Source organism: Neolamprologus brichardi, chromosome 3, assembly GCF_056152115.1.
Source record: "Neolamprologus brichardi isolate AB-2024 chromosome 3, ASM5615211v1, whole genome shotgun sequence".
In the NCBI taxonomy this organism is placed as follows: domain Eukaryota; kingdom Metazoa; phylum Chordata; class Actinopteri; order Cichliformes; family Cichlidae; genus Neolamprologus; species Neolamprologus brichardi.
The window spans coordinates 29423568-29449486 of NC_142106.1; the positions used below are offsets into that span (position 1 = coordinate 29423568).

General features: G+C 41.8%; 3 protein-coding genes across 4 annotated transcripts; all 3 read left to right on the top strand.

The window, feature by feature from the left end:
- The first annotated feature begins 207 nt into the window (after nucleotides 1-207).
- On the top strand, nucleotides 208-11209 carry LOC102796234 (vang-like protein 2). 2 transcript variants are annotated; one of them, XM_006808396.3, is made up of 8 exons: nucleotides 208-481; nucleotides 4267-4504; nucleotides 6843-6966; nucleotides 7053-7660; nucleotides 9401-9537; nucleotides 9780-9915; nucleotides 10254-10500; nucleotides 10879-11209. In XM_006808396.3, the coding sequence occupies exons 2-8, from the start codon at nucleotides 4434-4436 to the stop codon at nucleotides 11134-11136; spliced, it is 1581 nt and encodes a 526-aa protein (XP_006808459.1). In that variant the 5' UTR covers nucleotides 208-481; nucleotides 4267-4433; the 3' UTR covers nucleotides 11137-11209. The 2 variants fall into 2 exon arrangements, with proteins under 2 accessions (XP_006808459.1, XP_006808460.1); XM_006808397.3 differs by lacking the exon at nucleotides 208-481 and adding an exon at nucleotides 3810-3860.
- Nucleotides 11210-13567: 2358 nt separating this feature from the next.
- LOC102796732 (uncharacterized) lies at nucleotides 13568-16822 on the top strand. The gene is made up of 6 exons (XM_087838265.1): nucleotides 13568-13608; nucleotides 14660-14721; nucleotides 15602-15811; nucleotides 15896-16006; nucleotides 16121-16411; nucleotides 16590-16822. The coding sequence occupies exons 1-6, from the start codon at nucleotides 13568-13570 to the stop codon at nucleotides 16820-16822; spliced, it is 948 nt and encodes a 315-aa protein (XP_087694391.1).
- Nucleotides 16823-18246: 1424 nt separating this feature from the next.
- On the top strand, nucleotides 18247-20935 carry LOC148104154 (uncharacterized). Its single transcript, XM_087838266.1, has 4 exons — nucleotides 18247-19083; nucleotides 20012-20130; nucleotides 20480-20625; nucleotides 20817-20935. Exons 1-4 carry the CDS (start codon nucleotides 18253-18255, stop codon nucleotides 20933-20935), a joined length of 1215 nt encoding a protein of 404 aa, XP_087694392.1. The 5' UTR covers nucleotides 18247-18252.
- Nucleotides 20936-25919: the final 4984 nt, after the last annotated feature.

The window sequence follows — 25919 nt, forward strand, 5'->3', positions numbered from 1 at the left end:
CATGTTAAGAGGTTGTAAATAAGTAATCAGGTGGCTGTGGAAATACACCCAGGGAAGTTTTTAAGGTTTTCGAGATGATTTTCGCATTGTCTTTGAGTTTGAAAGTTCAGTTTTATTATGAAAATCTCTACCGGAAGCCAAGAATATACTCCCAAATGTGCGGGTTCAATACGTGCGTACGAGACCCCCCTCACAGCGGGACACCGCAGAAGTAGATCGGGGATGAGGTCTGGCCTGCAGCCTGTTGTTGATGTTCGCTGGGAGGATTTTATTAAAGAGAAAAATAAAACAAAGTGTGCGCACAGCGGGGATTCAACATTCACTCCTGCTGTAAACGAGCGAGGAAACTGTGGACAGATGAGAGAAAGTGAATTGGGAGCGTTTGGAGTCGCTTTTGTTGGACACTCTGCCCTCTGGCACCGCTGCTGCTAACAGCGGCTCTTTGTGCTGCAGGCTGCCGCTTTTTCCTTCAGGGAGAAAGGTAGGACCTCTGGAAAAACCTTCCTGCAGGTATTACACTAGATTATTATACATGCATTTCTCCAGCACCACAACACTTGATAGAAGCTGGTGCTCAGCCTCTCATCCGTGGACTTTTACGCACAGTGTGCTTAAGGACGCACTTTGCGCTACGCGTCTGGGTAGACTTTCACTATCATGAAATAAAAGACTGGTGACCAACTTATTTGCTGTTGGTCACCAGTCTGCTGCCCACAGCAGCATCACTTCAGCCTGCATGCTCTGCTTTGTTTTAACACCGATTCTCTTTGACGCTTAAAGTAAAATCGCGTTACGTGCAAACCTTCCCTAGAAGCGCCGTCACATCTATCATGTCAGCTGTTTGAGTGTTTGTAGAGTCCTGGATTATCGAACTACTCTGTTTAGGGTTGACTCTTGGAGTGAGGACAGGAGGCAACCCACACCTCGCTGGCTCACTGCCACCCGGAGGACAGGAGACCCCTGTGAGTCACAGAATTAGACATGAGGCTAAACAGCGACAGAGAGTTAAAAACATCCTAAACTGATTTAAAAAAAAAAAAAATACAAAGTTTCACCTGCTGACAAATGCATTTTATTTAAACATGAGTGGAGGGACACATAGTGATGAAGGCAATGAAGCTTTTGAAAAATGCAAATCCACAGATAGTTATCTCTCAGCATCAGCACAAGTGGACGCTAGTAAACGCTGACAACAACAACTTAGGACTTTGAGGCAGGCCTCTTAAATTCAAAATTAGTTTGAGTGCTGGCAGTCCCCTTTCCACACTGCACGTGGAAAATCTCACATGACAGTGGACTGCAGTGTAAATCAACTAGAGAATCGATTACAGTGGAATAGCCTTATCTGATCAGTGTGATCGATGTGATTGACTGTCTCCTGTCAGCGTGAGAGAGAGAGATGAGGGGCTGGTTTTGTTCACATTCATGGCACAAAAATAGTTTCCAATCTGTGAGAAACATTTACTGTAAATTCTGACATTTTGGTTTTGCATTAAGTTTGTGTTTGTCTGCAGAGATAAAATATTCTACTTGAGCATGTGTCAGTATGCCTCCCATAGTCAAGGACATCCATGGAGGTTTGCACTCTCTAAACACACAGAGGTAACTGTGGGGCTGTTTTTTTACTCAGTCCTGATGGTTTGTAACCACCACTCTCTCATGCTCCTTTTTCTGTTTGAGACAGTATTTGAAAAAACAAAACAAAACAAACCTTTGTCTCGATGAGAGGAATCATGCTCAAACTGCAGCAGCTCTGAAGATAATTTCTCATCGTGTCAACAGGGAATATGAGTTCTTAGGTCACAGTGATTTCCATTTTTATCCAGAAAGTTGCAGAGCGCTCTGCCCAGCATGGTGCTGTGACAGGTAGTCCATACAGCCATGTCTCTCTCTAAGGAGGCAAGAATGCTGTTTTATGCCCTGTGGACACAGCAGACAAAAGCTATGCTTAGCAACTCATTGCTAAACTCTTCACTTCATTTATGTGTTCCCTTTTACCTCTTTTACCTCATGTACATTCAAAGAAGGTTTTACATGAAAACTGAGGAGACATTTGACTTTTATTGTGATAAAAGTCCACACTTTCTAAGTGGAGATAGTGTCTCTCTCATGAATCCAAACCTGGAGCTGGTTCCACAGAGGAGGGGCCTGAAAGCTGAAGGCTCTGTTTAACTGTTTGTTCTAAAACATGGCCAGATTTCTAAATAATCAGGTCAGTGTATGTACAGTCAATTATATGTGAGCCACAAGCTCTAGGCCACGTCCACACGTGCATGGATATTTTTGAAAACGGAGATTTTTCGTTTTAAAAAATCCCTTCCACACGTAAAAGCAAAACCAGGTTTTCAAAAATCTCCACCATGGCAGGAGTTTTCAAAAATACCCGGGTACGTGTGGACGTAGCTCTAGACCATCAGTTGGAGGTGGACATTTTTCTTTTTCAGTATCAGTATCAAGAGGCCAGTATCACTAAAATCATCATCTCACACACATAGCTCTAGCTTTAAACACAGAACTAACTCCAACTTATTTTTTAAGTCTTCTGTTTATAAGGGGCAGTTAATCAGAAGAAAGCTGTCTTAAAAAGGAAGGTGTGAAACAGTTTGTCCGCTGTGAACCAGAAGCTCAGGATTCACAGTTTTCTTTCAACCTGTGTTTCTTCATTACGTCAGTGCAAGCAGATATCCTAATATGTTTGCTGAAAAGGCACACATCTCCAGCTGAGAACAAAGAAGCCCCACCCATCTGCTGTTTAAATATTTTGTTTGCTAGGAGCAGCCAATCAGAATAAACTTGTCTAACAAGGAGGGGGAAGGGAACTAAAACTGCTTGTTTTTGACAGTGAAGAGAGGGGGTGCACAGAGCCCGAGTATAAAACAAATGAGGGTTATATTTAACTGTGAGTTATGCAAAACTCCATGAGTGGAGTCTAATAAGAATATGGAAGTTGAATATAACAGGTTCCCTTTTAAAGCTGTGGTTCTCATTTCTGCATTATTAAAATAATAACAGCTTCTACAAAGTAAATAAATCAGTGTGTCAGAGAAATATTGATATTTAAGTGTCAGAAATTTTCAGTGACCCTCTGTGGATGTCAGACAACTCCACATGAAGGTCCGATCTCCTGAAATTTAAACCTACTCATGCGCCTTCTTGAAAATGTCCCTCTTGAGACGTCCATGTTTGAATCACATGAAAGCCGTTAAGTAAAACCTGAAATCTCTAATGTGGAGATGTGATGCTTCAGGTCACGGCACAAACTGAGAGCATGAGGTAGCTTGTTATTAGATTAAGTGTCCGCTTTTTCTGCAGGCAATTTGGAAAGTACCCATGAGAAAACAACCCGGCTCTATCTGCATGAAAACAAAAACAGATTACCGGTCTGTAGATTCAGAGGAATGTCCTTACAATGATGCCAGATTTGCTTAGTTTAAAAAAAGTCTTGAGGTGTGCAGTTGAGGGATAAGAGAACAGGATGGGGTGCTGCTGAGTTGATGTTTTGGTTGCCACGACAACTGCTCCCCCTCCTGTCTTTTCTCACCGCTAGCCTCCCATTCATCCCCATTGTAGTAGCTAAGCTCCGTTGCCCCAGGAGACCACGGGGGACAGTTGGGGAATGTGGGCGAGAATGCAGATCGCAGATCGACCCACAACAAAACTCTACGGAAGGTTAAATATACCAAAATAAACGAAGCTCACTTTAAAAAGCAACAAAGTGCAGGTTCTTTATTTTTTTAAAAACTGCATGTTTCCAAGTTTTTCACGTATAAGACAGCAGGAATATTTTCAAGCGGCTGCCATGTTGGGCATCTGTTCCTGTGTGTCCTGCACACTGGAGACTTGCAGCCTAAGAATAGAAGGTGATGTGGTTGCCCTTCATTGGCTGAGAACACACTTGGAGCCAAATCACTCAGTTTGCTCATTTAAAAAAAAAAAAGGCAGAATAATGGGCTCAGTTATGCTCTTCCATACACTTAGAGTGCCAACATTTCAACAAAGCTGTCTCTCTTCTTGTTGCCATTCCTCGGTATGTGTCCTTCTGAGACTGTTTTACTTCTGTCTCACATGACAAATTATCTTTTTCCTATCCCTCCTTCTCTTCATTCATCTCTCTGCCTCCTCCCCCTGTTCATTCTCCCTGTTCTCCCTCTCTCTTCTCTCTCAGCTTTCTTTCAATTGGTCTCCATGCCTTTTCCAAACACTCACCCTATCTATAATTAATCTCTCACTCTGTCTTCCTCCCCCATCTTTCCGTCTTCTCCCAAGGCTCCAAGATAGATTCCCTCAGGAGTAAAGTGGATCTGCTGCGCCTCCCTCTGGCCCTCTCTACCAAGTCCATCAGCAACTGCAAGAGCCAGTTGGGAGTGGTCTGGGACAAGGGCGGTTTGGGGACAGGAGTGGCCCGGAAACTCCGCCCACCGCCGATCACTGACATGGACAACGAGTCAACGTACTCGGGATACTCTTACAAGTCATCCCACTCGAGGAGTTCCCGCAAACACAGGTAGAAGAAGCAAGCTGAGGCTGTCTAGTGTTTGTGTTTGTGTCTGTCAACCGTTTTAAAATAGCAGAGCATTTCTGAAAGGCCAAGCTGAGGTCTTTAAATCTATATTCTAATGATCGATGAACTTTTCAGTCATATTACAGCTGGATGTCACAACTCTTACAGTAATAAACCAAATCTGTGATTAGGAGGTGAGCAGCGAAACTATCGCTATCAAGTACTGTGATCACATATCATCATGGTGCCTAACAACCACATGACAACAAGCGAAAATGACACTTCTGACATCTTAGAAAACCGCTGAATCATTTTAATTTCACAACAGTAACATCTAATTTGTATCCACAAAACTATTAATATTAGACAAATATACGAAATGCAGGTGTGATTTATCCACACCTCCGCGGTCCTCTGTGAAAAAAAGAATTGCCCTGTTTGTTATTGTTGTTAAATCATGAATTAACTGTGATTAATTGCACTCGGGCTTTATTACTGCTAGACCTGTCAAATCAAGAAATCACAAAAGATCGCAAAAAGCAACACATCATACCATGACTTAAAGAAACGGCTGACAAACAGTCAGTTATGTCTAAGCCATTTCTAAGGCTTTGTGATTCCATGAACCGCAGCGAGAGCCATTATCCACAAATGGATGAAACTTTGAAAAGTGGCGAAGAGTGTCCTGCCTACCAAGATGACTCAAAGAGCACACTGACAACTCATCTAGGAGGTCGTAAAATAACCTAGAACAACATGTAAAGAACTGCAGGCCTCACGTGTCTCAGATAAGGTCAGAGGTTATGATTCAACAGTTCAAGGAGAAAACCACTGCTGAGCAAGAAGAACACAAAGGCTCGTCTCACATTTACCAAAAAACATCTTTGACTCCCAAGACTTTTGGGGGAAAAAAGCTGAACTTTCTGGAAGATTTGAGTCCTGTTAGATCTGCATTAAACTGACACAGCATTTCAGAAAAACACCATCATACTAACAGTCAGACATGGTGGTGGTAGTGTGATGGTCTGGGGCTTTTCTGTTGCTTCAGGACATGAATTCTGCTCTCTACCAGATAATCTTGAAGGAGAATATCCAACCATCAGCTCATGCTCAAGAGTGGAACAAAACGTCCTCCACATGTGAAAGGCTCAGTTTTTTTTAGTTTTTTGGCACTGCCAGTTTTAGGGGCACTTGCATTTTAATGCAGGCTGTAGGTTTGGATAAGTGTTTTCCCCTTAATAATGAAATCATTGCCTAAAAACTCCAAAAGTTGATTCTGTTCATCTGGACGTAGCGTTTTCAGTGGGAGAACACGTCCAGAACACGTTGGATTTTGTTGAGTAGGTGAGAGATGTCATTATGGAGGCAGATGAAACCATGGTCTCGTACGACGTTACATCTCTGTTCACTTGCATCCCAGTCACGGAAGCGTTGGAGGTAGTTCGTAAGAGATTACAGGATGACCCCAACCTCAGCAACAGGACCACTGTCAGCATCGACCAAGTGTGTTTGCTTTTGGAACTGTGTCTTTAACTACTTCACATACAGTGGTCAGTTCTACAGGCAGAAACATGGGTGTGCCATGCGTTCCCAGTTTCACCCATCGTGGCCAATTTGTACATGGAAGAAGTGGAAAAGAGGGCTTTGCTATCCTACCCTGGAACACCACCAGGGTATTGGTTCAGATATGTGGATGACACCTGGGTGAAAATCAAATCTCAGGACGTACCACAATTCACGGATCACATTAACTTGGTGGACCGACACATCAAATTCACCAGGGAGGATATGAAAAGTGGACTTTTGGAGATTTACTTACCTGGATGACTGAGCACGCATCAAGACATTGTCTAAAAACTGCATTTTGTCTTTACTTTAGTTATCTTTGTCTAATATTAGAATTTGTTTGATAATCTGGAACATGTAAGTGTGACAAATATGCCAAAAACTAAGAAATCTGGAGGGGAGCAACTATTTTTTCACCACATTGTTTTGCTATGTCGTCAATGGACAGTCCGTTAATTGACATATAAATCATCTGACTAAAATCAAACAAACAACTCTAGAGCACGGGCATTTACTAGTAAATAAACAGTAACACATATCTTTAAAGACACTAGATAAAGTCAACACGCTGGTTACATGAAACAGCAGTGTATAATTACATTATATGATCATAATAACAATGCAGTAGATTATGGAAAAATATAAAATGATGTTCTTTCTTAAATAGCAAAGTTTCACCACAACAGCTTCTGAAGAATCAGATCAAAATCTGCTGACATGAATTAAATGTCGTGCGTTTGTAGATGATAACTACTTTTTTCTTGTGGGTGTGCAGGGAGAGAAGGGACAGGCATCGCTCTAAGAATCGCGATGGCAGCATCCGTGGAGAGAAATCTGTGGTCATCCAGGCTCCGGGGGAGTCGCTGCTGGACGCAGATTCCCCCAGAGAGGACGACAGGGTGAGAGATTTTTATTTTTCATTTTATGTCTTGTAACAAATGTTCTTCATAGCCGCAGCATTTCTGACACTGACCTCTTCCTTCAGGATGACAACTGGGGTGAAACGACCACGGTGGTCACCGGCACCTCTGTGGACAGCATCTCAAACGAGGACCTGACGCAGCTATCTAAGGACTCAGGCGACTCTTCAGCGCTGGAGTGCCGGCGTTACATCAGCCCAGCGCTGGGTGTCATTCTGGGGTTCGTCTCTCTGATCACTCCACTGGCCTTCTTGGCCCTCCCACAGCTCTTGTGGCGGGACTCACTGGACCCTTGCGGCACGCCGTGTGAAGGCCTTTACATTTCACTCGCCTTCAAGCTCCTGATCCTCCTCATCTCCACATGGGCGCTGTTTCTCCGCCCGCCCAGAGCCGCTCTGCCACGCTTCTTTGTGTTTCGCTGTCTGCTGCTTGCGCTGGTCTTTCTCTTCGTGGCGTCCTATTGGCTCTTCTATGGGGTGCGGGTGCTGGAGCCCAGAGAGACAGACTACAGGGGGATTGTGGGCTATGCGGCATCTTTGGTGGACGCGTTGTTGTTCATTCAGTACCTAGCCCTGGTGCTGCTGGAGGTCAGACACCTGCAGCCTGCTTTCTCTCTGAAGGTTGTAAGGAGCACAGATGGAGTCAGCCGCTTCTACAATGTGGGACATCTCAGGTTAGTAATTGTGGAAAATCAGAAGTATTTGTCTATTTTTTGTGTCTCTTTTTTTTCTAGTTCTCTGAAATAATGCTTCTTAAATTTCAGTGATACTTGCTGCAGAGTTTGGCCACGCTGTAGTAGGGGGCAGCATTTCATCACTGTTTGATCTGTCTGGGTCATGTTTGTTTCAACCCACTGCTAAGATTTTCCAAAAAAGCTTTCACGCCACATGCATTATTTTCTCCAAACCGCATGTGGATCAACCCACAAAAAAAAGTCCAGATTTTGTTACGAAGTTTTCCCCACAGTTCAGTCCTACAACTTTGACTCTGACTCTTGACATCAATGCATTGCACTAATTCTCAGTTTTAGTCATTGCTCTAGTTTTCCTGCAGTTACCAACCAAACCGCAGTGAGTGGTTTTTAAAATATGCAAAGATCGTGTGGATGGTGTTGCTTTCATTTTCTGTGGGTGGTTAGGAAGTCACGCCTGTGCTATGTGTGTTAGACCCTCTTAACCTTTGTCTCTGCTGTGAAGCTGCAAGCATGTGCTGGTGGTGCAAGCAGAGCGATCGGACTAAAAACTCAACACAACTGCAAAATATGTGGCCATAATTAGGTGATGATTTTATTTAGAGGATTGCAAGTCACAGTAACAGTCATCTTCAAGATAAAGATGTTATAGATGAAAAGGGAACAGCCCAGCAACACTGGAGAAGGGGAGAAAAAAATAAGCTCTTGATGGACCAGACAGCTCAGGAGGGCAGACGTATGCTATAAATATCCAATTGCACAGCAGGATGGATGAGAGCTGATAAGGATCACAGATTCAGACGGGATCAGGCCCAGATCCTGTTAAGCTCTGATCATTTTGCACTTAACTCACGGTGAACATCCTCAGAGTGGACTGAACTCTGATCAACCTTTCTGGAACAGGAAATTCCAAAATTGTCGATCTCACAGTTATTCAAGCCACAGTTTCTTTTTAAACTCAAAGTTTGTTGAACCTGCTTCGTGTAATAGGGCCCTGGTGACTGTGGAGGTCATTTGAGTGCAGTGAAGTCATTGTCACGCTAAAGAAAGCAATTTGACATGATCAGAATATTGTGACTTTGCGTATTGCCATGGAGCTGTAAACATTGTGGTCACAAAGGGATGGACATGATCAGCAACGATACTCATGCAGCCTGTGGTGTTTAAATAAAGATCAGCTGCTATGAAGGGACCCAATCTGTGCAGAGGAAACATCCCCCACACCACCAAACCACCAGCAGAAGCCTGAACAGTTGATGAAGGCACGACGGAGCCATGCTTTCATGTTCTTTGTGCCACTACACTTACCATCTGAGTGTTGCAGCAGGTTGTCTCGATCATGTCTACATGCCTAAATGTAGAGCCCTGTGATTGGCTGATCAGATATTTGTGTTCATATGCAGTTGAACAGGTGTTCCTAATGTGGTGGCCAATGCAGCGTAGCTTTAATAAGCACTTCTTCATAGCAGAGGATTGTTGTTGCATGTGATTTATAATTCTTGCACTGCTGTGCACTTTTTCTTGTTTCACACTGTTATGATTGATGTACGTTGTTAGTCCACAGCAACCGTTTTTTGAGCGGCGCTCCATCTGAGTGACTGTTGCTGTTTCTTCCTGTTTCAGGGGCAGTAAAGCAGCGAGGATGTTAAGGTTGCTGACGCTGATAACAACTCTGTGTTGTCAAGTTTAACAAACTTTCTTCCTCTTTGTTGTGCAATGCAGCATTCAGAGGGCCGCAGCGTGGGTTCTCGATCAGTACTACAGCGACTTTCCGGTTTATAACCCTGCGTTGCTTAACCTCCCCAAGTCCATCCTCACCAAGAAAATGTCTGCTTTCAAAGTCTACAACCTGGGGGAAGGTAATAATTCAGCTGAGCAAAAAACCTTATCAGTCCGAGTGAAATAAATGACGCTGAATGAAAAAGCAGGAGTTTTCTTCTTATTTGTCTTCAGATTGCATAGTGAATTTCACACAAGCACGAGTCTATTAATTTATTTCTTCCAAATTCGACATTGAATAATAACTGATAAGCTCATCGGAAGTATCAGAGCCACCTGTGTTACTCTGCTCACAAATTAAATGACACATTTCTGTTCACAGACAACAGCACCAATAACTCCACAGGCCAGTCCAGAGCCATGATTGCAGCGGCCGCTCGGAGAAGAGACAACTCCCACAACGAGTACTACTATGAGGAGGCCGAGGTGGAGCGGAAGGTCCGCAAAAGAAAAGCCAGGTACTAACGGGCGTGTGAATACAGAAGTACTTACTGACAAAGATGCAGAAGTTGCAGACTTGGTTAAACTTGATAGGATGTTGTTTTCCTATTAAAAGATAATCATATAAATGTACTCAAAGATAAGAAGGAAGCACAAAGACAAAAAATGTTGTTAAGATGTTTGTTGTCATGAACTAACTACATTTGTGGAATTCATATTAATACGTTTTTACCTGAAAGTCCTAAAATGATGCTTGTTTTTCCGCTGGGGTAATAAACATAGAAGTATAGAATTTGAAGATTGTAATATAGATGACATCGATTTAGTGGAGTCATGGTCTCCTTAATCCTCACAGGCTGGTGGTGGCAGTAGAAGAAGCTTTTACCCACATCAAACGTCATCAGCAGGAAGATGCAGTCACTTCGTCTCCCAAACACCCGCGGGAGGTGATGGACCCCAGGGAGGCAGCTCAAGCCATATTTGCCCCCATGGCGCGGGCCATGCAGAAGTACCTTCGTGCAACTAGGCAGCAGACTTACCACAGCATGGAGAGCATCATCAACCACCTGCAGTTCTGCATTACCCACAACATGACACCAAAGGTAAGGAGGGTCAGTTTGTGTGCGTGATTTTTCCCAGTTCAGTCGCGGGAAGAGACACACATCCCTTTAGAGTTGTGTCAGGAATGTAGAAATAAAAGTACGATATAATTTTAAGCAGAAATCCACCTTTTCTAGCTAAACGTTCAAATAAATGAATTTTGCTCTTGTGTAAGTAGACAAAGTGTGAAAACAGTTTATTGACTTTAATCCCAAACATGTTTTTATAAATGTTTTACATTTGATTATGAGTTTTGCATTGAAATTGTCCAGCATTAAAGTAGTGGCAGCATTTTATTTTGACATCACATCCAGCCAAATTAAACAGTCTGATGGAGTTTGTTCACAAACCATTCTGCACATTTTCTGCTGTCATTAAAGGCTTTCCTAGAGCGTTACCTCGTCCCGGGCCCCACCCTGCAGTACCTGGACAGCAACAGAGGGCGCCAGTGGACACTAGTGAGTGAAGAGCCAGTGACCGCCTCTTTACGTCAAGGCCACGTCTTCAGCCTGAGGCGCCTCGACCTTTCTCTGATTGTGACAGTAACGCCGCTTCCTTTCTTGCACATAGCCGAAGAGTTCATTGACCCTAAAAGCCACAAGTTTGTCATGAAGCTTCAGTCAGAGACGTCTGTGTAGGAGGGGAGAGGCACCGGGCAAGGCAGAGGAGGAGCAGGATGTCGCATCATATGTACTAATATCTGAGGGCTAATTTTTGGGGGGATTTTTTTAAGGGATATTTTGTTTGTTCTTTATTTACTTTGCAGTATTTAAAACCTGATTGTCATGACTGTTTTTCAGAGTGTGAGACAGAATGGTCTTTACTGACATGAATATAGGAAAAACACCAACGCCACAAAAATAGCAGGTCGCTGACCATCTTCCGTTTACTTGCTCGTAAAACTGCTGACTGTTAACTTCGCTAAGTGATTCTACTTCCTGTTGTTGCATTTTGTTTGCTCTTTAAATGAAATTTTTATAAATGTGATATTGCACCATTTACCTAAGATCCACCCATGATAGATCGATGTAGGAAAATATTCGAGTATTCTTATTGTTCAAAATGACCTTTTTTATGTGCAGTCAGACCTGAAAGGCTTCGCTTTACTTCATCTTTCTCAGACTTAAGCTCAGTTCTCTTTTCTTTCTTTAGCATCTTCTTTATTTACTTTTTTCGGTTCCTGACAGACGGACCTTGAAAGGCAAAGAATAAACAGAAAACTTTACTAAAAGTTTGCCTGACATTTATAGACTGCTTTCATAACCTAAATATGGAGACATGAAACCATCTTTGAGTTATTTCTTCTTATATTTTTTTATTCCACTGAATGAAGGTGAAATGCTTACTTTGCAGTAAATATGTTGTTTATGTGGTTTGGTCACTCACTGAGAGGTCCATCAACAGAAATGTCTTACATGATGAGGTTAAAAAAAAAAAAAGCTAAATTAGGAGCAGGGAATGGAGCCTTTCCCAGCTATCATAGATCAAGAGGTAGCTGGGCTAACAAAGAGGGAGGCAACCACATTTAGAATCAAAAGTTGAGAAACTTCACAAATGGTTGTTTTGAATTCAGAACATTCTTGCTGTGAGGCAACAGTGCTAACCACCGCACTATTCACGTCCCACTTTATAAAGTCTTCCTCTATAAGCAAAAATACTGCATTCAATAATTTACATTGGCCTCATGAATACATTTAGTCTTTATGGTCTATTTTTAAGTCCTATTTAATTAACAATAGTGATGGATTAATGCTGGTAAAGTCGGGCCTATATTAGCAGCGGGCCTGTAAGGGAACAGCTTATGTGCTGTGAAACACTAACTTCATGTAAGTGTTTCAAATTAAAAACCTTAAAGAGTTTCATTGCATGGGTGCCCTTTATTACTGCAGGGGGCTTTTGTTATGAAACATGAGCAAGTATGGATGACAATAAAACACACAAGAGGTTGATTGTATTGTTCAATTTCTGAAACTGAAGCACTAGAAATGCACACTATGCTTAGGTGGTGCAGACCTTACACCACCATTGGCACCCGGAGCTTATCTAGCCCTGTGCTATGTCTGTGTATGGGGGTCAACCTTTAATGGTTATGAGTAGATGAATCTAATAACACTAGCTAGAGCCTGGTTGTCTGGAGTAATAACAAAGGTATTGATTTAAATGATGGCTATAATTAGGTGTCTTTTGTCATTCAGAAATGTCTTTTTTTACACTACAAATAGTCGTGTTACTGATGAGCAGTTTACATGTACATTTAGAGTGTTTCCCTTTTATAAATGTAGTTTTGTATTTTATCAGTTGTATTTTGCTGTCACTGTACTGCAAATAATCTCTAACACTCATCTTTACAGGTCACTGTCACTGTCAAACACTATTAAATGATGTCAGTCAAACCTCATATGTGTCACCATATGTTTGAGTTGTGGACGGTGTTTTTTGGTACTGAAAAAGGGAAGTGACGCTGACATAGTAGTGTGTGCACCCAAACACGAGGTGACAAATTTCCACAGTCATGAGATTCCATGTAGCTAAAGTAAATTTGAATTTGAAATATTACGGAAACATAACCTACAATAATACAAATGTGATACAATTGAAGATGAAACCATAAAATAAATCCAAGAGAAACACTGAAAGAAAGATGTGAACTGTACCAAAAAATAGAGGTTTATAACATTGATAACAGGAATATTAAGAAGAAAAGTGATAAACATGATATAACAGGAATGTTTTTAATGAAAGTAGTAAAGTATTTCCGTAGTAAATTGTATGATGTGGTAAAGAGTGGTGATTGGAGCTGACTTTAATAATACTTTAATAATATTTTATTCTATTGTATATAGTATGTTATTCTATTTCATTCTATTCTATTGTTTTTCTTAATTTTTGATGATTGTAACTTTGTAGTCCACTTTCTGCTATGCCAACAAATTTCCCACGTGGAGGACATATAAAGGTTTATCTTATCTCTCTTAATGGACATGCAGGTGTAGGAGATGATGTGTTGGGCAGGTATGTTGTTAAGGAGGGAAACACAGAAAGACGGATGGTTGTAGATTTCCAAAAAGGATGGACATTGGTGTGTTAAACACTTCCCAGATGGACGACAGGTAGTGAATCAGGAAGGCAGTTGGTCTGGATGACATACCTGACAGGGCCACAGGCTTTTTAACCACAGTTTGGTGATTGAGACAAAGAGTACTTTGACTGATCTTCAAGAACAAGGCTGATGTGAAGACAGGTCACTGAGATGAAAATGTTAAGGTTTTCTCTGGGCGTGACCAGGATAGACAGCATAAAAAGTGAGTACATCAGAGGACAGCTCAGGTGGAGCGTTAAAGTTAAAGAGTCAAGGCTGAGATGGTTTGGAAATGTTCAAAGGAGGGAATGTGGATATATTGGACAAAAGATGATGAATATGGAGCTGTCAGGAAGGAGGAGAAAAGGAAGAATGTTTATGGTTGTAGTGAAGGACAACCTGCAGAGGGTTGGTGTGATGGAGGCAGATGTGGAAAAAGGACAAAGCAATGTAGTAAATACAAAAAATACTTTTTTGAGGATTCACACACAGGACTCCAAATTCTGATGCGCACAAGGAAATTTATTAACAATCTTCACCGGGTGTAACGTACGCTTCCTCTGTGGATCCTTCTGGCCATGAGAACAACAGAAAGTCATAGCACTTTGACTGTGTTTCACAGCAACCACCATGAGACTACCAACCTATTACCGCGGAAGCACTAGCTGGTAGTCGGGCCGTACGCGTGTCTTAGTGCAGTTGAACACAATCCACAAAGTCCGCTTGTAGTCGAAAAACAAACAGACAAACATTTATTTCCACAGTGATCCACAAATACAGTGATCCATTTGAATGTTCATATACACTACAAACACGGTAAGAAACTGTTTTTCTCCACAGCTAGTTAAAGCCCCCGTTGCTCCACACTGTCCGTCGCAAAAAACGCTCCCCCCGTGCACAGTTACCGTGTGTTAAAGGAACAGTATGTAAAAATTAAATAAGGCAAGAAAAAATACAATTTAACTGTAAATCTTACACTAAACAAATTATAAAGTAAAAACTGAAATTCCCCATTATCTTACACTTATCCTTATCCAAAATGATTCAAATTATTAACAAATATACACTCTGTGCATTCTGAGTAAACTAAGAGATGATTATACCTTTATCCTATACACAACCCTTCTTATTGTTTTCCCTCAAGGTATGTCCTGTGTACATTATCTGAAGCTATTTATCATCCACAGATGTGCCAGATGTCGAGATAAAAATATATATATATATATTTTTACAGGTTTTTTTTGAAAATGACTTTACTTTTAAATTAATAGCCTTAAATGCTGGACATAAATGCCCACATTTTCTCTTTGAACTTTTAGATTTATGCCAAGAAAAGTGAGTATAGTGGAATGATTTGCTCTTGTTCTCATTAGAAAAAAGGAGGAAGGTTAATTGGTGTACAGACATGGCTGCTGTCACGTTGCTTCATTTCTGGCTTCTCTCATAAAACTCGTTGTTTACTCTTCTCAAAATGGGACTGCATCCCCATGTATTTAGTGTTCATTAACATATATTCCTGTTACGCGTGTTATTAGCTTGACCATTTTTAGTGTGATTTTGTAGTTTTGATGTTTATGGTGACAGATTATATATTTTAAATCTGTATTAATAACTACCCTAGTTTACCCTTTAAAGGGAGAATGTTTGATATCTAGACAGAGGGAATTATTGGGATTATCAGTTTGACCCAAAAAGAAAAATATATTGACAAAGGGTTAGATGTTCAATATTAGAAATATTTCCAATTATTTCTAATGAAGATCAAAACATAATTATGTGACTGATAGCTGTCATTAGCCATTTTATGATAATGTCTTATTTAGAGATGGGTCAAATGAAACCAAACAAAATCTGTTGGCTCATTCAGTAGAGTTGAAATGTTTACCCATTTTTCTAATCGAAGGTCAAAAGTATTTTTAGAAGTGCTTTTCTTCTTTTTTAATGTTTAAACCTGAAAGACAATGTACAGTGCTACTAAACGTGTTTATGTATTTATTTAACAGCATTACAAGGTGTACAAACAGCAGCAGTAGATAAATCGCCTCCAAAGGTCTCTGGGTACCTTGGAGAAAACATCACATTGCCCTCAGGAGTCGACTCATCATGGAGTCTCACCAGAATTGAGTGGTCAACATTCACCAACATCACTTGGATTGCCACTTATCAACGAGGAAAAATAAACACCGAATATTTCTCTCAGTACACAGGGAGACTCACTCTTAACACAACATCAGGTAACATTTATCAGCTTTTTTATTGTAAAGGAATTGGAGTTTTCTTTCTTTCTTGATTTTGTTCCAATGTATTTTATTCTATAGGTGACCTAACAATTCACAACCTGATGGAAAGTGATGGCGTTGAATATACTGTAGAAGTCTTCAACAGTGATGGTGAAGACAAAGTAAATCAGATTAAACCCACAGCAAAACATAAGTGATGATCAACCATTATCACAATACAGACCTTTCCTAAATGTTCAATGCACTTTCAAGTCTTGTCTTTACTTTGTGTGAATTCATCATTTTCACTCTCCATCTATGCAGAAAAGCTCCAGCAGCCATCCATCCAGATAGTTACGAGCACATCTGTAGAAAGTGGCTGTTTAATGGTGGTGACCTGCTCTTCTCTGGATGAAGGTGTTAACCTCTCCTGGAGAGTTGAACCAGTCAGTGTGCTCACCATCAACAAGAGTAATCCCAGTGACAGCTCTGCACAGCTTTTTGCATTTGTCAACACCAAAGAGAACTTTGGCAGTTTTACCTGCATCTCCAGCAGAGATACAGAGAGTGTTTCATCCAAACCTGTCACACCAAAGTGTGACAGTAAGATCTGTGGTAAGTTGTTGAATGGGACACATTCTGTAACAAACAAGCACAGTGTCAGCTGAGATAGAGATTAACCAAAGGATATGTTGAAATTAATGATGTTGAAGTTGCAATTAAATCAGACAAATCAGCTCACACGCAATAAGTCACATTTCTGATTTTAAATTTTTTGTTTTCCTCCTTTTAGTTTCAAATTGTACAACAGTGACACGGCCCAGGGCAAGAAATTCTATTTGTTTCTTTGTTGGCGTTGGAGCAGGTGTCTTCATAGCTGTTTTAATTTACATCTTACTCCACCAACTTCATGGTTTTGGACTGTGGAGGAAGCCAAAGTACCCAGACAGGCAAACATGGGGAGAAACTCTACACAGCTGGTTATTTTTTACCCAGAACCTTCTTGCTGTGGGGCAGCAGTGCTAACCACCGCACTGTGCACTTCCCACTTTATAAAGTCCTCCTCTATGAGCAAAAATAGTACATTCAATAATTTACATTGGCCTCACGAATACATTTACGGCCTATTTCAAAATCCTATTGGATATATATATATATATATATATATATATATATATATATATATATATATATATATATATATATATATATATATATATATATATATATATATATATATATATATATATATATATATATATATATATATATATATATATATATATATATATATATATATATAGATAGATAGATAGATAGATAGATAGATATAAGGGCAGCACGGTGGCACGGTGGTTAGCACTGTTGCCGCACAGCAAGAAGGTCCTGAGTTCAATTCCACTATCAGGCCAGGGTCTTTCTGTGTGGAGTTTGCATGTTCTCCCCGTGTTTGCGTGGGTTCTCTCCGGGTACTCCGGCTTCCTCCCACCATCCAAAGACATGCAGTTTGTGGGAATAGGTTAATTGGATAATCCAAATTGCCACTAGGTGTGAATGTGCGAGTGAATGTGAGTGCGAATGGTTGTCTGTCCCTGTGTGTTGGCCCTGCGACAGACTGGCGACCTGTCCAGGGTGTACCCTGCCTCTCGCCCTATGACAGCTGGGATAGGCTCCAGCGCCCCCCGCGACCCTGAAAAGGATAAGCGGAAGCGAATGGATGGAATATATATATATATAATAGTGATACATTAATGCTGGTAAAGTCGGGCCTTTATCAGCAGCAGGCCTGTATGGGAACACTCTAATATCAGGTTGTTTTGAAACTGCAGAAGCTCTAAAACTAAAAATTTCCTTCATGTGTTTCAAACTAAAATCCTTAAAGAGTTTCAGTGCATAGGTGCCCTTCATTACTGCAGGGGGCTTTTATTATGAAACACGAGCAAAGGTCGACACATGCCATATTTACAAACAGCTGGATGAGATTAAAGGATGACAATAAAAGACAGTGTTAAAAACAGGATGATTGTATTGTTACATTTCTGAAACTGAAGCATTAGAAATGCACACTATGCCTAGGTGGTGCAGACGTTACACCACCATGGGCAGCCAAATCTTATTTACCCTTGTGCTATGTCTGTATATGGGGGTAAACCTTTAGTGGTTATGAAAAGATAACTCTTTAACACTAGCTAGAGCCTGTTTGTCTGGAATAATAACACAGTTATTGATAGAAATGATGGATAAAATTGTGTGTCTTTTGTCATTCAAAGGTGTCATTTTATACAGTACAGATAGTGACGTCACATAGCACAAGTCACCATCAAGTGTGGGATCTACCAAGGAGATGCTCTGTCCCCACTGCTGTTCTGCCTAGGCCTGAACCCCCTCAGTGAGATCATTAACAAGACTGGCTACGGATACCGACTACGGAACGGAGCAGTTGTCACCTCCTGTACATGGATGACATCAAGCTGTATGCCAAGAGTAAACGAGACATCGATTTACTGATCCACACCACCAGGATATACAGCAATGACATCGGAATGTTGTTCGGACAGGAGAAGTGTAGTCGGATGGTAACAAAGAGAGGGAAGGTAGTCAGAACTGAGGGGATTGAACTACCAGAATGCAACATTGCAGACATAGAGGACAGTTACAAGTACCTGGGGATCCCGCAGGCAAATGGGAACCATGAAGAGGCCACTAGGAAAGCTGCAACCACCAAGTACCTGCAGAGGGTCAGGCAAGTCCTGAGGAGTCTGCTGAACAGTAAGAACAACATCTGGGCCATCCGGGCCATCAATCCCAGCAGGGTACCCGTGATCAGGTACCCTGCTGGGGTAATAGGCTGGCCAAAGGAGGAGATAGAAGCCACTGACATCAAGACAAGAAAGCTCCCTACCATGCATGGAGGGTTTCACCCCAAGTCCAGCATCCTGAGGCTGTACGCTAAGGGGAAGGAAGGAGGCCGGGGACTAGTGAGTGTCAGCACCACAGTCCAGGATGAGACAAGGAAGATCCACAAATACATCACGAAGATGGCCCCAACTGACAGCGTGCTCAGTGAATACCTCAGGCAGCAGAAACCCAAGAAAGAGGAGGAAGACGAGGAACCATCATGGAAGGACAGGCCCCTGCACAGTATGTACCACCGGCAGATAGAGGAGGTGGCTGATATCCAGAAATCCTACCAGTGGCTGGACAAAGCTGGACTGAAAGACAGCACAGAGGCACTAATCATGGCAGCACAGGAACAAGCACTGAGCACAAGATCCATAGAGGCTGGGGTCTATCACACCAGGCAAGACCCCAGGTGCAGGCTGTGTAAAGATGCCCCAGAGACAATCCAGCACATAACAGCAGGGTGCAAGATGCTAGCAGGCAAGGCATACATGGAACGCCATAATCAAGTGGCCGGCATAGTGTACAGGAACATCTGTGCCGAGTATAACCTGGAAGTCCCGAGGTCAAAATGGGAGATGCCCCCAAGGGTGGTGGAGAATGACCGAGCTAAGATCCTGTGGGACTTCCAGATACAGACGGACAAAATGGTGGTGGCTAACCAACCGGACATAGTGGTAGTAGACAAACATGAGAAGACGGCCGTAGTGATCGATGTAGCAGTTCCGAATGACAGCAACATCAGGAAGAAGGAACACGAGAAGCTCGAGAAATACCAAGGGCTCAGAGAAGAGCTCGAGAAGATGTGGAGGGTGAAGGTGACGGTGGTCCCAGTGGTAATCGGAGCACTAGGTGCAGTGACTCCCAAGCTAGGCGAGTGGCTCCAGCAGATCCCGGGAACAACATCAGAGATCTCTGTCCAGAAGAGCGCAGTCCTAGGAACAGCTAAGATACTGCGCAGGACCCTCAAGCTCCCAGGCCTCTGGTAGAGGACCCGAGCTTGAAGGATTGACTGCCCACAGGGGCGAGCGGGGAATTTTTTTTTATACATATAGAGGCAGGGTTTTTTGGTACTGAAAAAGGGAAGTGACGCTGACATAGTAGTAGTGTGTGCACCCAAACATGAGGTGACAAATTTTCATAGCCATAACATTCCATGTAGCAAAGTCAATTGGAATTTGCAATACTACAGAAACATAACCTGCAATAATGCAAAATATAAATACTGTCACGGTCGGATGGTCCTCCCCGGACGACCTTGCTTGTGTGCTTGTGTGTGTATGTTTGTATCCTCTCATTCTCCCCTGTCCACAGAGCCTGGGTTTACAGAAATACAACTTTCTCCCTGGAAGCTCCCTCTGCGCTATTGCCCGCCCTCCTGCATCTGATCACTTGGCCAGCTGTTGTCTTTCAGCTTTTTCTGCCTGTTGGAGGTATTTAACCAGAACACACGGCGACAGTCGACATGGGATTATTACTTCAAACTGGTAGAGTCTGTGAGCATAGTGTGCATGTTGAATTTGGCTAGTGAGCCTACTAATTGTGGATTTTGTTTGATTTCCTTCTTCTTCCAGGAGAATTGGGTGGAGAAGAGAGTTGGGGAGCACCACACACACATGGAGCCACACCACAGAGTTCATGGGGAGCAAAGGATGAGCACCTTCGGGAGTTGCACTTATTGTTGAATCGTTGGACTTAATTTTGCACTGTAAATAAACACACTTTTTTGCCTTTTAAAGAGAACCGTGCCTGGGTACTCTTTCCTCCTCACTTTTGTGACAGAATAATCCCCACACTCATGGAGCCAGCGGATTCTGCTTCACACCAGCTGTCTCTCCAGGGGAAAGTTTTGGAGCAACATGAGGAAATGCTCAAGCATGTTTCCAAGGAACAAGCCGTGCTGTTGCAAGACATCACAGAGCTTAAAGGTATGTTGATTTCCTCACCTAATGTGGCCCCCCCACCACCCGTCTCTTCTCCTGATGCGGTGGCAACCTGCCCGCTCCCTCCCTCTCCTCTCCTGCAACAACGGGAGCACTTGCTTCCCGTGCCGGACAAGTTTGACGGAGAGTTGGGAAAAAGCCAGGGTTTTTCACACAATGTTTTCTTGTGTTTACAGAACAACCCTTTGCTTATGCCACAGACTCAGCTAAAATTGCTTTCTTGGTGCAACTCATGACTGGGCAAGCTCTGCAATGGGCGCAGGCTGTATTAAGCACTCAGCCCTCTGTTGCTTAATGGGCAGCACATTGAACACATTTCACAAGTGGTCAGAAACTTAAATAACTCATGAAAGAATAAAGTTATGTTGAAACCAAGCATACCATTGTTTTTCTTGTGACATTACCAATAAGTTTGATGTGTCACATGGCCCTGTTCCTATTGAAAAAACAAAAGTTGTATCCAAGATGGCCGACTTCTAAATGGCCACCATGGTCACCATCCATCTTGAGGAGTTTGCCCCCTCACATATACTAATGTGCCACAAACAGGACTTTAATATCACCAACTATTCCCATGTTATTACGGTGTATCCATATAAATAGCCCACCCTGTAGTGTTCCACAGGGTTCAGTGCTAGGACCAATTCTGTTTACATTATACATGCTTCCCTTAGGCAGTATCATCAGAAGACATAGCATACATTTTCACTGCTATGCAGATGACACCCAGCTCTATCTATCCATGAAGCCAGATAACACACACCAATTAGTTAAACTGCAGGAATGTCTTAAAGACATAAAGGCCTGGATGGCCGCTAACTTTCTGCTTCTTAATTCAGATAAAACTGAGGTTATTGTACTCAGCCCTGTCTCAGAGTGATGCTGAAGAACTGGTTCATGCATTTATTACTTCTAGGCTGGACTACTGTAATTCAAAACTCCCTGAAAAGCCTTCAGTTAATCCAAAATGCTGCAGCAAGAGTACTGACAGGGACTAGAAAGAGAGAGCATATTTCTCCTGTTTTGGCTTCCCTTCATTGGCTTCCTGTTAAATCCAGAATTGAATTCAAAATCCTACTCCTAACATACAAGGTCTTAAATAATCAGGCCCCATCTTATCTTAATGACCTTGTAGTACCATATCACCCTATTAGAGCACTTCGCTCTCGCACTGCAGGCCTACTTGTTGTTCCTAGAGTATTTAAAAGTAGAATGGGAGGGAGAGCCTTCAGTTTTCAGGCCCCTCTTCTGTGGAACCAGCTTCCAGTTTGGATTTGGGAGACAGACACTATCTCTACTTTTAAGATTAGCCTTCCTCTCGTGTTAGGGTCGGCACCGACCCATTTTAAATTTCAAATGCATAAAACAAATCACAAACATTTGTTTATTGTATCAAGGCTTTTTGACTTTGTCAGGAACCTCTATTTCTACAAAATAAAACAAAAAAAAAATATTTTCACTAAATTATAAAATGCCCTAGTTGAAATTATGACCTTTGTGTTGTTAGGGTCGGTTTCGACCCAGGTATAATATTATGAGTATAAAGCAATAATTAAAGCCAAAACTGAAATCATAAGTGCACTGTCAGCTAAAACATTGACAGCAAGCTCCTCTCCTAATCATATGAGCTTTAGGGGATTCTTATTTTGCGTGTTTTTTGCAGTATACCTGCACAAAAACAAAACAAAATAAAGACGGGACATGTCAAGACATGTGAGGTGAATTCACTCATTTGAGTGGCCATTTGACTTCCAGAGTGCACATTTACAATTTGCAGCATACAAAAATGAGAAGAAGATTCACAGTGAGCCAAGTTCTGCATCATATTTTTGGTGAAAATGAAGGAGAGGACACAGAGCAGCATAGCGATTCAGATGGGCAGGTTTCTAGGAGGAAGACAATGTGGACTATCATCCAGAAGACACAGACACATCTGATCATTTTCTGGGCAACGATGTCACTTCACACATTTCATATCATTTTGATTCAGGAGTCCTCAGATTTGAGACCAGACCGAGGTCTGACAAGCTTGCTCCCATCAGGGATGTCTGGGAGAGATGGGTGCAGCTTCTTCCCCTGATGTTCATCCCAGGGCCAGAGGTAACAGTGGATGAACGTCTTGTCCACTTTTCGAGGAAAATGCCCCTACCGGCAATACATACCCAGTAAGCCAGGAAAGTACGGCAGAAAAATCTGGGAAGCCTGTGATGCAAAAACCAACTATGGCTGGAATGTACAGATTTTCACAGTCAAAGCTGTGAGTGGCACTGAGAAGAAACAATGAAAATGTGTGGTCCTCGATATGACCACTGGACTGCAGGATCACAATATCAGCTGTAATATTTTATTTTATTTTTTACCAGATATGACCTCGGACAAGAACTTCACAAAGGAAACTTCACAAAGATGTAGCTGTATCATTGGGAAGTGATAAAAAGCCCACAATTACCCACGACTATAACCAAAAGAAAGGAGGAGTGGACTTTTTCTTTTTTTCAGTTTATATTAAAGGTCTACTGCTAAAAAACAACAATTTTTTTTTGTCTTTTCTTGATGTAAATATCTATGGGTCGAAATTGACCCATAACACCATAGATGTCATTTTAGTAATTAATCTTAAAATGAAAAAAATCAATAAAACAGATTTATTTAAGAGATGTGTCCTATACCCCTCAGTAATAGTCAGGTAACACAAAAACCTTTTATTTATTAATGTGATTCTCTTGAGGTTAATTTTAAAAAATTTTTTAATCGAAATCGAGGGGTATAGTGACAAAAAAAAGACCCACAGGCCCACACCAAAAGTATTAAAACCAACATTTTCATGGATAAGGAAGCCTAACAAGATAACCAAGAGATGAGAAACAAATTGGATGATCACTTATTGTTTTTAGTGTATTTTATAACTGATTTAATTCACGGGTCAAAACCGACCCGTTAACATAAGAGATGATAACAGAAAGCTAACACAAGAGGAGGGTTAGGCTTAAAACTTTCCTTTTTGCTAAAGCATATAGTTAGGGCTGGACCAGGTGACCCTGAATCCTCCCTTAGTCAGTGTTGGGAAGGTTACTTTTAAAATGTATTCCACTACAGATTACAAAATACATGTCCCAAAATGTATTTTGTGACGTATTCCGTTACGTTACTCAATGAGAGTAACGTATTCTGAATACTTTGGATTACTTAATATATTACCATGCTTTTTACAACTACGTGAATGTACTAATGCTGTGTGATTTATTACTGTTACTGAAGGTCCGCGGTGCCGAACCATGGTAAAGGGACCTCTGGCTAATATGTCGGGTTCCGTGTCGGGCTCTTAGCTGAAAACTAGCTTTACTTTGTTGTGTGGGTCAACTTTGCTTGCGAGAGACAGAGAGAGGCGTTGAAAGACTGCTCGAACCAAGCTTATTGTTTTGGAGGAAAACACAAACACAGCATACAGTTGAGTCTTAATAGCTTACTTACAACTGGGCTCCTCAGGCACTCTTCTTGGCTGCAGTGGTTATTATTATATTTACATGCTTCCAGCTCCTGTTTTTGCTCGATGACAACTCGTACTTTTCTACTCTCCCTTTTTTCCATCCTCGCTCTCGAGCATTCTACCTATTAGCTTAGCACAACAACAACAAAAAGGTGCTCTCTCACCCAGGAAACCATAGCTGGACTGGCCATCGGGCATAGAGGGCAATTGCCCGGTGGGCCGATGGTGATTTTTCGTTTTTATGGGCAGATGGGTCTTTTTTGTTTTTGTTTGTAACGGTATAAACACTGAAAGCTGGTGGATTGGCCAGATGCTGGCCGTTGTGTAAAAATAACTCAATTGTTTGGTGGTGGCTATTGCGGAGCTTCCACAGATTCAATAACATTAGCAATAACATTAGCAAGTGGTGGAGGCCAGCAGGTGAGGCAGGAGGAGGAGAGACCCGAGGTGGCCCCCAGTCCCAGTGTAAGGTGAACTGAACTTCAGGTGACAACGTATGACCTGCAGTCTATCTGGGTCAGATATAAACCAAGTTTAGGTGTAGTTTATTTTCTTTGTGCTGACTTTTTACAGTCAGTTACAATAACCCGTACTGCGTACTAGCTAGCATGATGGAGTTTCTACACAGCTGGGTGGGTGCTATGATGTTACTGATAGTGAACTTTATTTAATTCATAAGGTTAATTATTAGAGTTGCCAGCTGTCCCGGAATCGTCTAGTATTCAGGGAAAATATTATGCGTTTCATATTGAGCTGAAAAGGAACGCAATTTGTCCCAGACTTCAGCAATAGTCACCTTTCTCACTCACTATGTGTTAATAGACCTCTCTGCATTGAATCATACTTATTATTAATCTCTGTCTCTCTTCCACAGCATGTCTTCTAACCTGTCTTCCTTCTCTCACCCCAACTGGTCGCAGCAGTTGGCCCCGCCCCTTCCTGAACCTGGTTCTGCTGGAGGTTTCTTCCTGTTAAAAGGGAGTTTTTCCTTCCCACTATAACCAAAGTGCTTGCTCATAGGGGGTCATTTGATTGTTGGGATTTTCTCTGTATGTATTATTCTAGGGTCTACCTTACAATATAAAGTGCCTTGAGGCGACTGTTGTTTTGATTTGGCGCTATATAAATAAAATTGAATCTAATTGAATAGATATGATCTTGATTGGCCTGGCAGAGAGAAAGGATATGCAGCAGGTTAGGATGATTTAAGGATAGAGATCAAAATGAAGGAAAATAGCATGCTGAGAAGGTGCAAGGAGTAGTTTGAGAAGTTGATGGATGAAAAATGAGAGACAGGAGAACAGATGGAGGACAGATAGTTAATCAGGAAGTGCAGTATGGTGTTATTTTTGTGCCACTATTCTGAGCGCACATAAAAAAAATTGCAGGTGCAAGTGTTGCATTTTGAGAAGAAATTTATTTTGAGCGAAGAAAAGCTAAATTTGAGTGAAAAAAATTCATTGCTGCGTGCAAAAAATGTATTTCAGTGTTTGCTATTATCCATATACACACAGAATAGTAGCCCCTCTCTCCGTCAGTTTTTGCATTTGTGCTTGCTCGCAATGTGTTATTGCGAGCAACATTTCTTTCTGAATGTCGACATATTGGAAAAAGGATGCTGAATATGGAACTGTAATGAAGAAATAATAAAGGAAAAACGTTTATGGATGTGGCAAAGGGTTGGTGTGAATGAGGCAGGTGATCCGTTGTGGTGGGTGTTAAAGGAAGCAGCTAAAGAGGAACAAGAAGTGATGTAGCGTAGACAAAACAACAGGAAGTCACTGCCACTTTA

Coding starts and splice junctions, on each gene's coding strand:
- LOC102796732 (XM_087838265.1), top strand. CDS start 13,568: ATGGACATTGGTGTGTTAAACACTTCCCAGATGGACGACAG. Junction 13,609..14,659: donor ACTTCCCAGATGGACGACAG/GTAGTGAATCAG, acceptor GTGCATTCTGAG/TAAACTAAGAGATGATTATA. Junction 16,412..16,589: donor GTGTGACAGTAAGATCTGTG/GTAAGTTGTTGA, acceptor TCCTCCTTTTAG/TTTCAAATTGTACAACAGTG.
- LOC102796234 (XM_006808396.3), top strand. CDS start 4,434: ATGGACAACGAGTCAACGTACTCGGGATACTCTTACAAGTCATCCCAC. Junction 4,505..6,842: donor AGGAGTTCCCGCAAACACAG/GTAGAAGAAGCA, acceptor GTGGGTGTGCAG/GGAGAGAAGGGACAGGCATC. Junction 6,967..7,052: donor CCCCCAGAGAGGACGACAGG/GTGAGAGATTTT, acceptor CTCTTCCTTCAG/GATGACAACTGGGGTGAAAC.
- LOC148104154 (XM_087838266.1), top strand. CDS start 18,253: ATGGATGACATCAAGCTGTATGCCAAGAGTAAACGAGACATCGATTTA. Junction 19,084..20,011: donor CAAGATCCATAGAGGCTGGG/GTCTATCACACC, acceptor CCCTGTCCACAG/AGCCTGGGTTTACAGAAATA. Junction 20,131..20,479: donor GCTTTTTCTGCCTGTTGGAG/GTATTTAACCAG, acceptor CTTTTGTGACAG/AATAATCCCCACACTCATGG.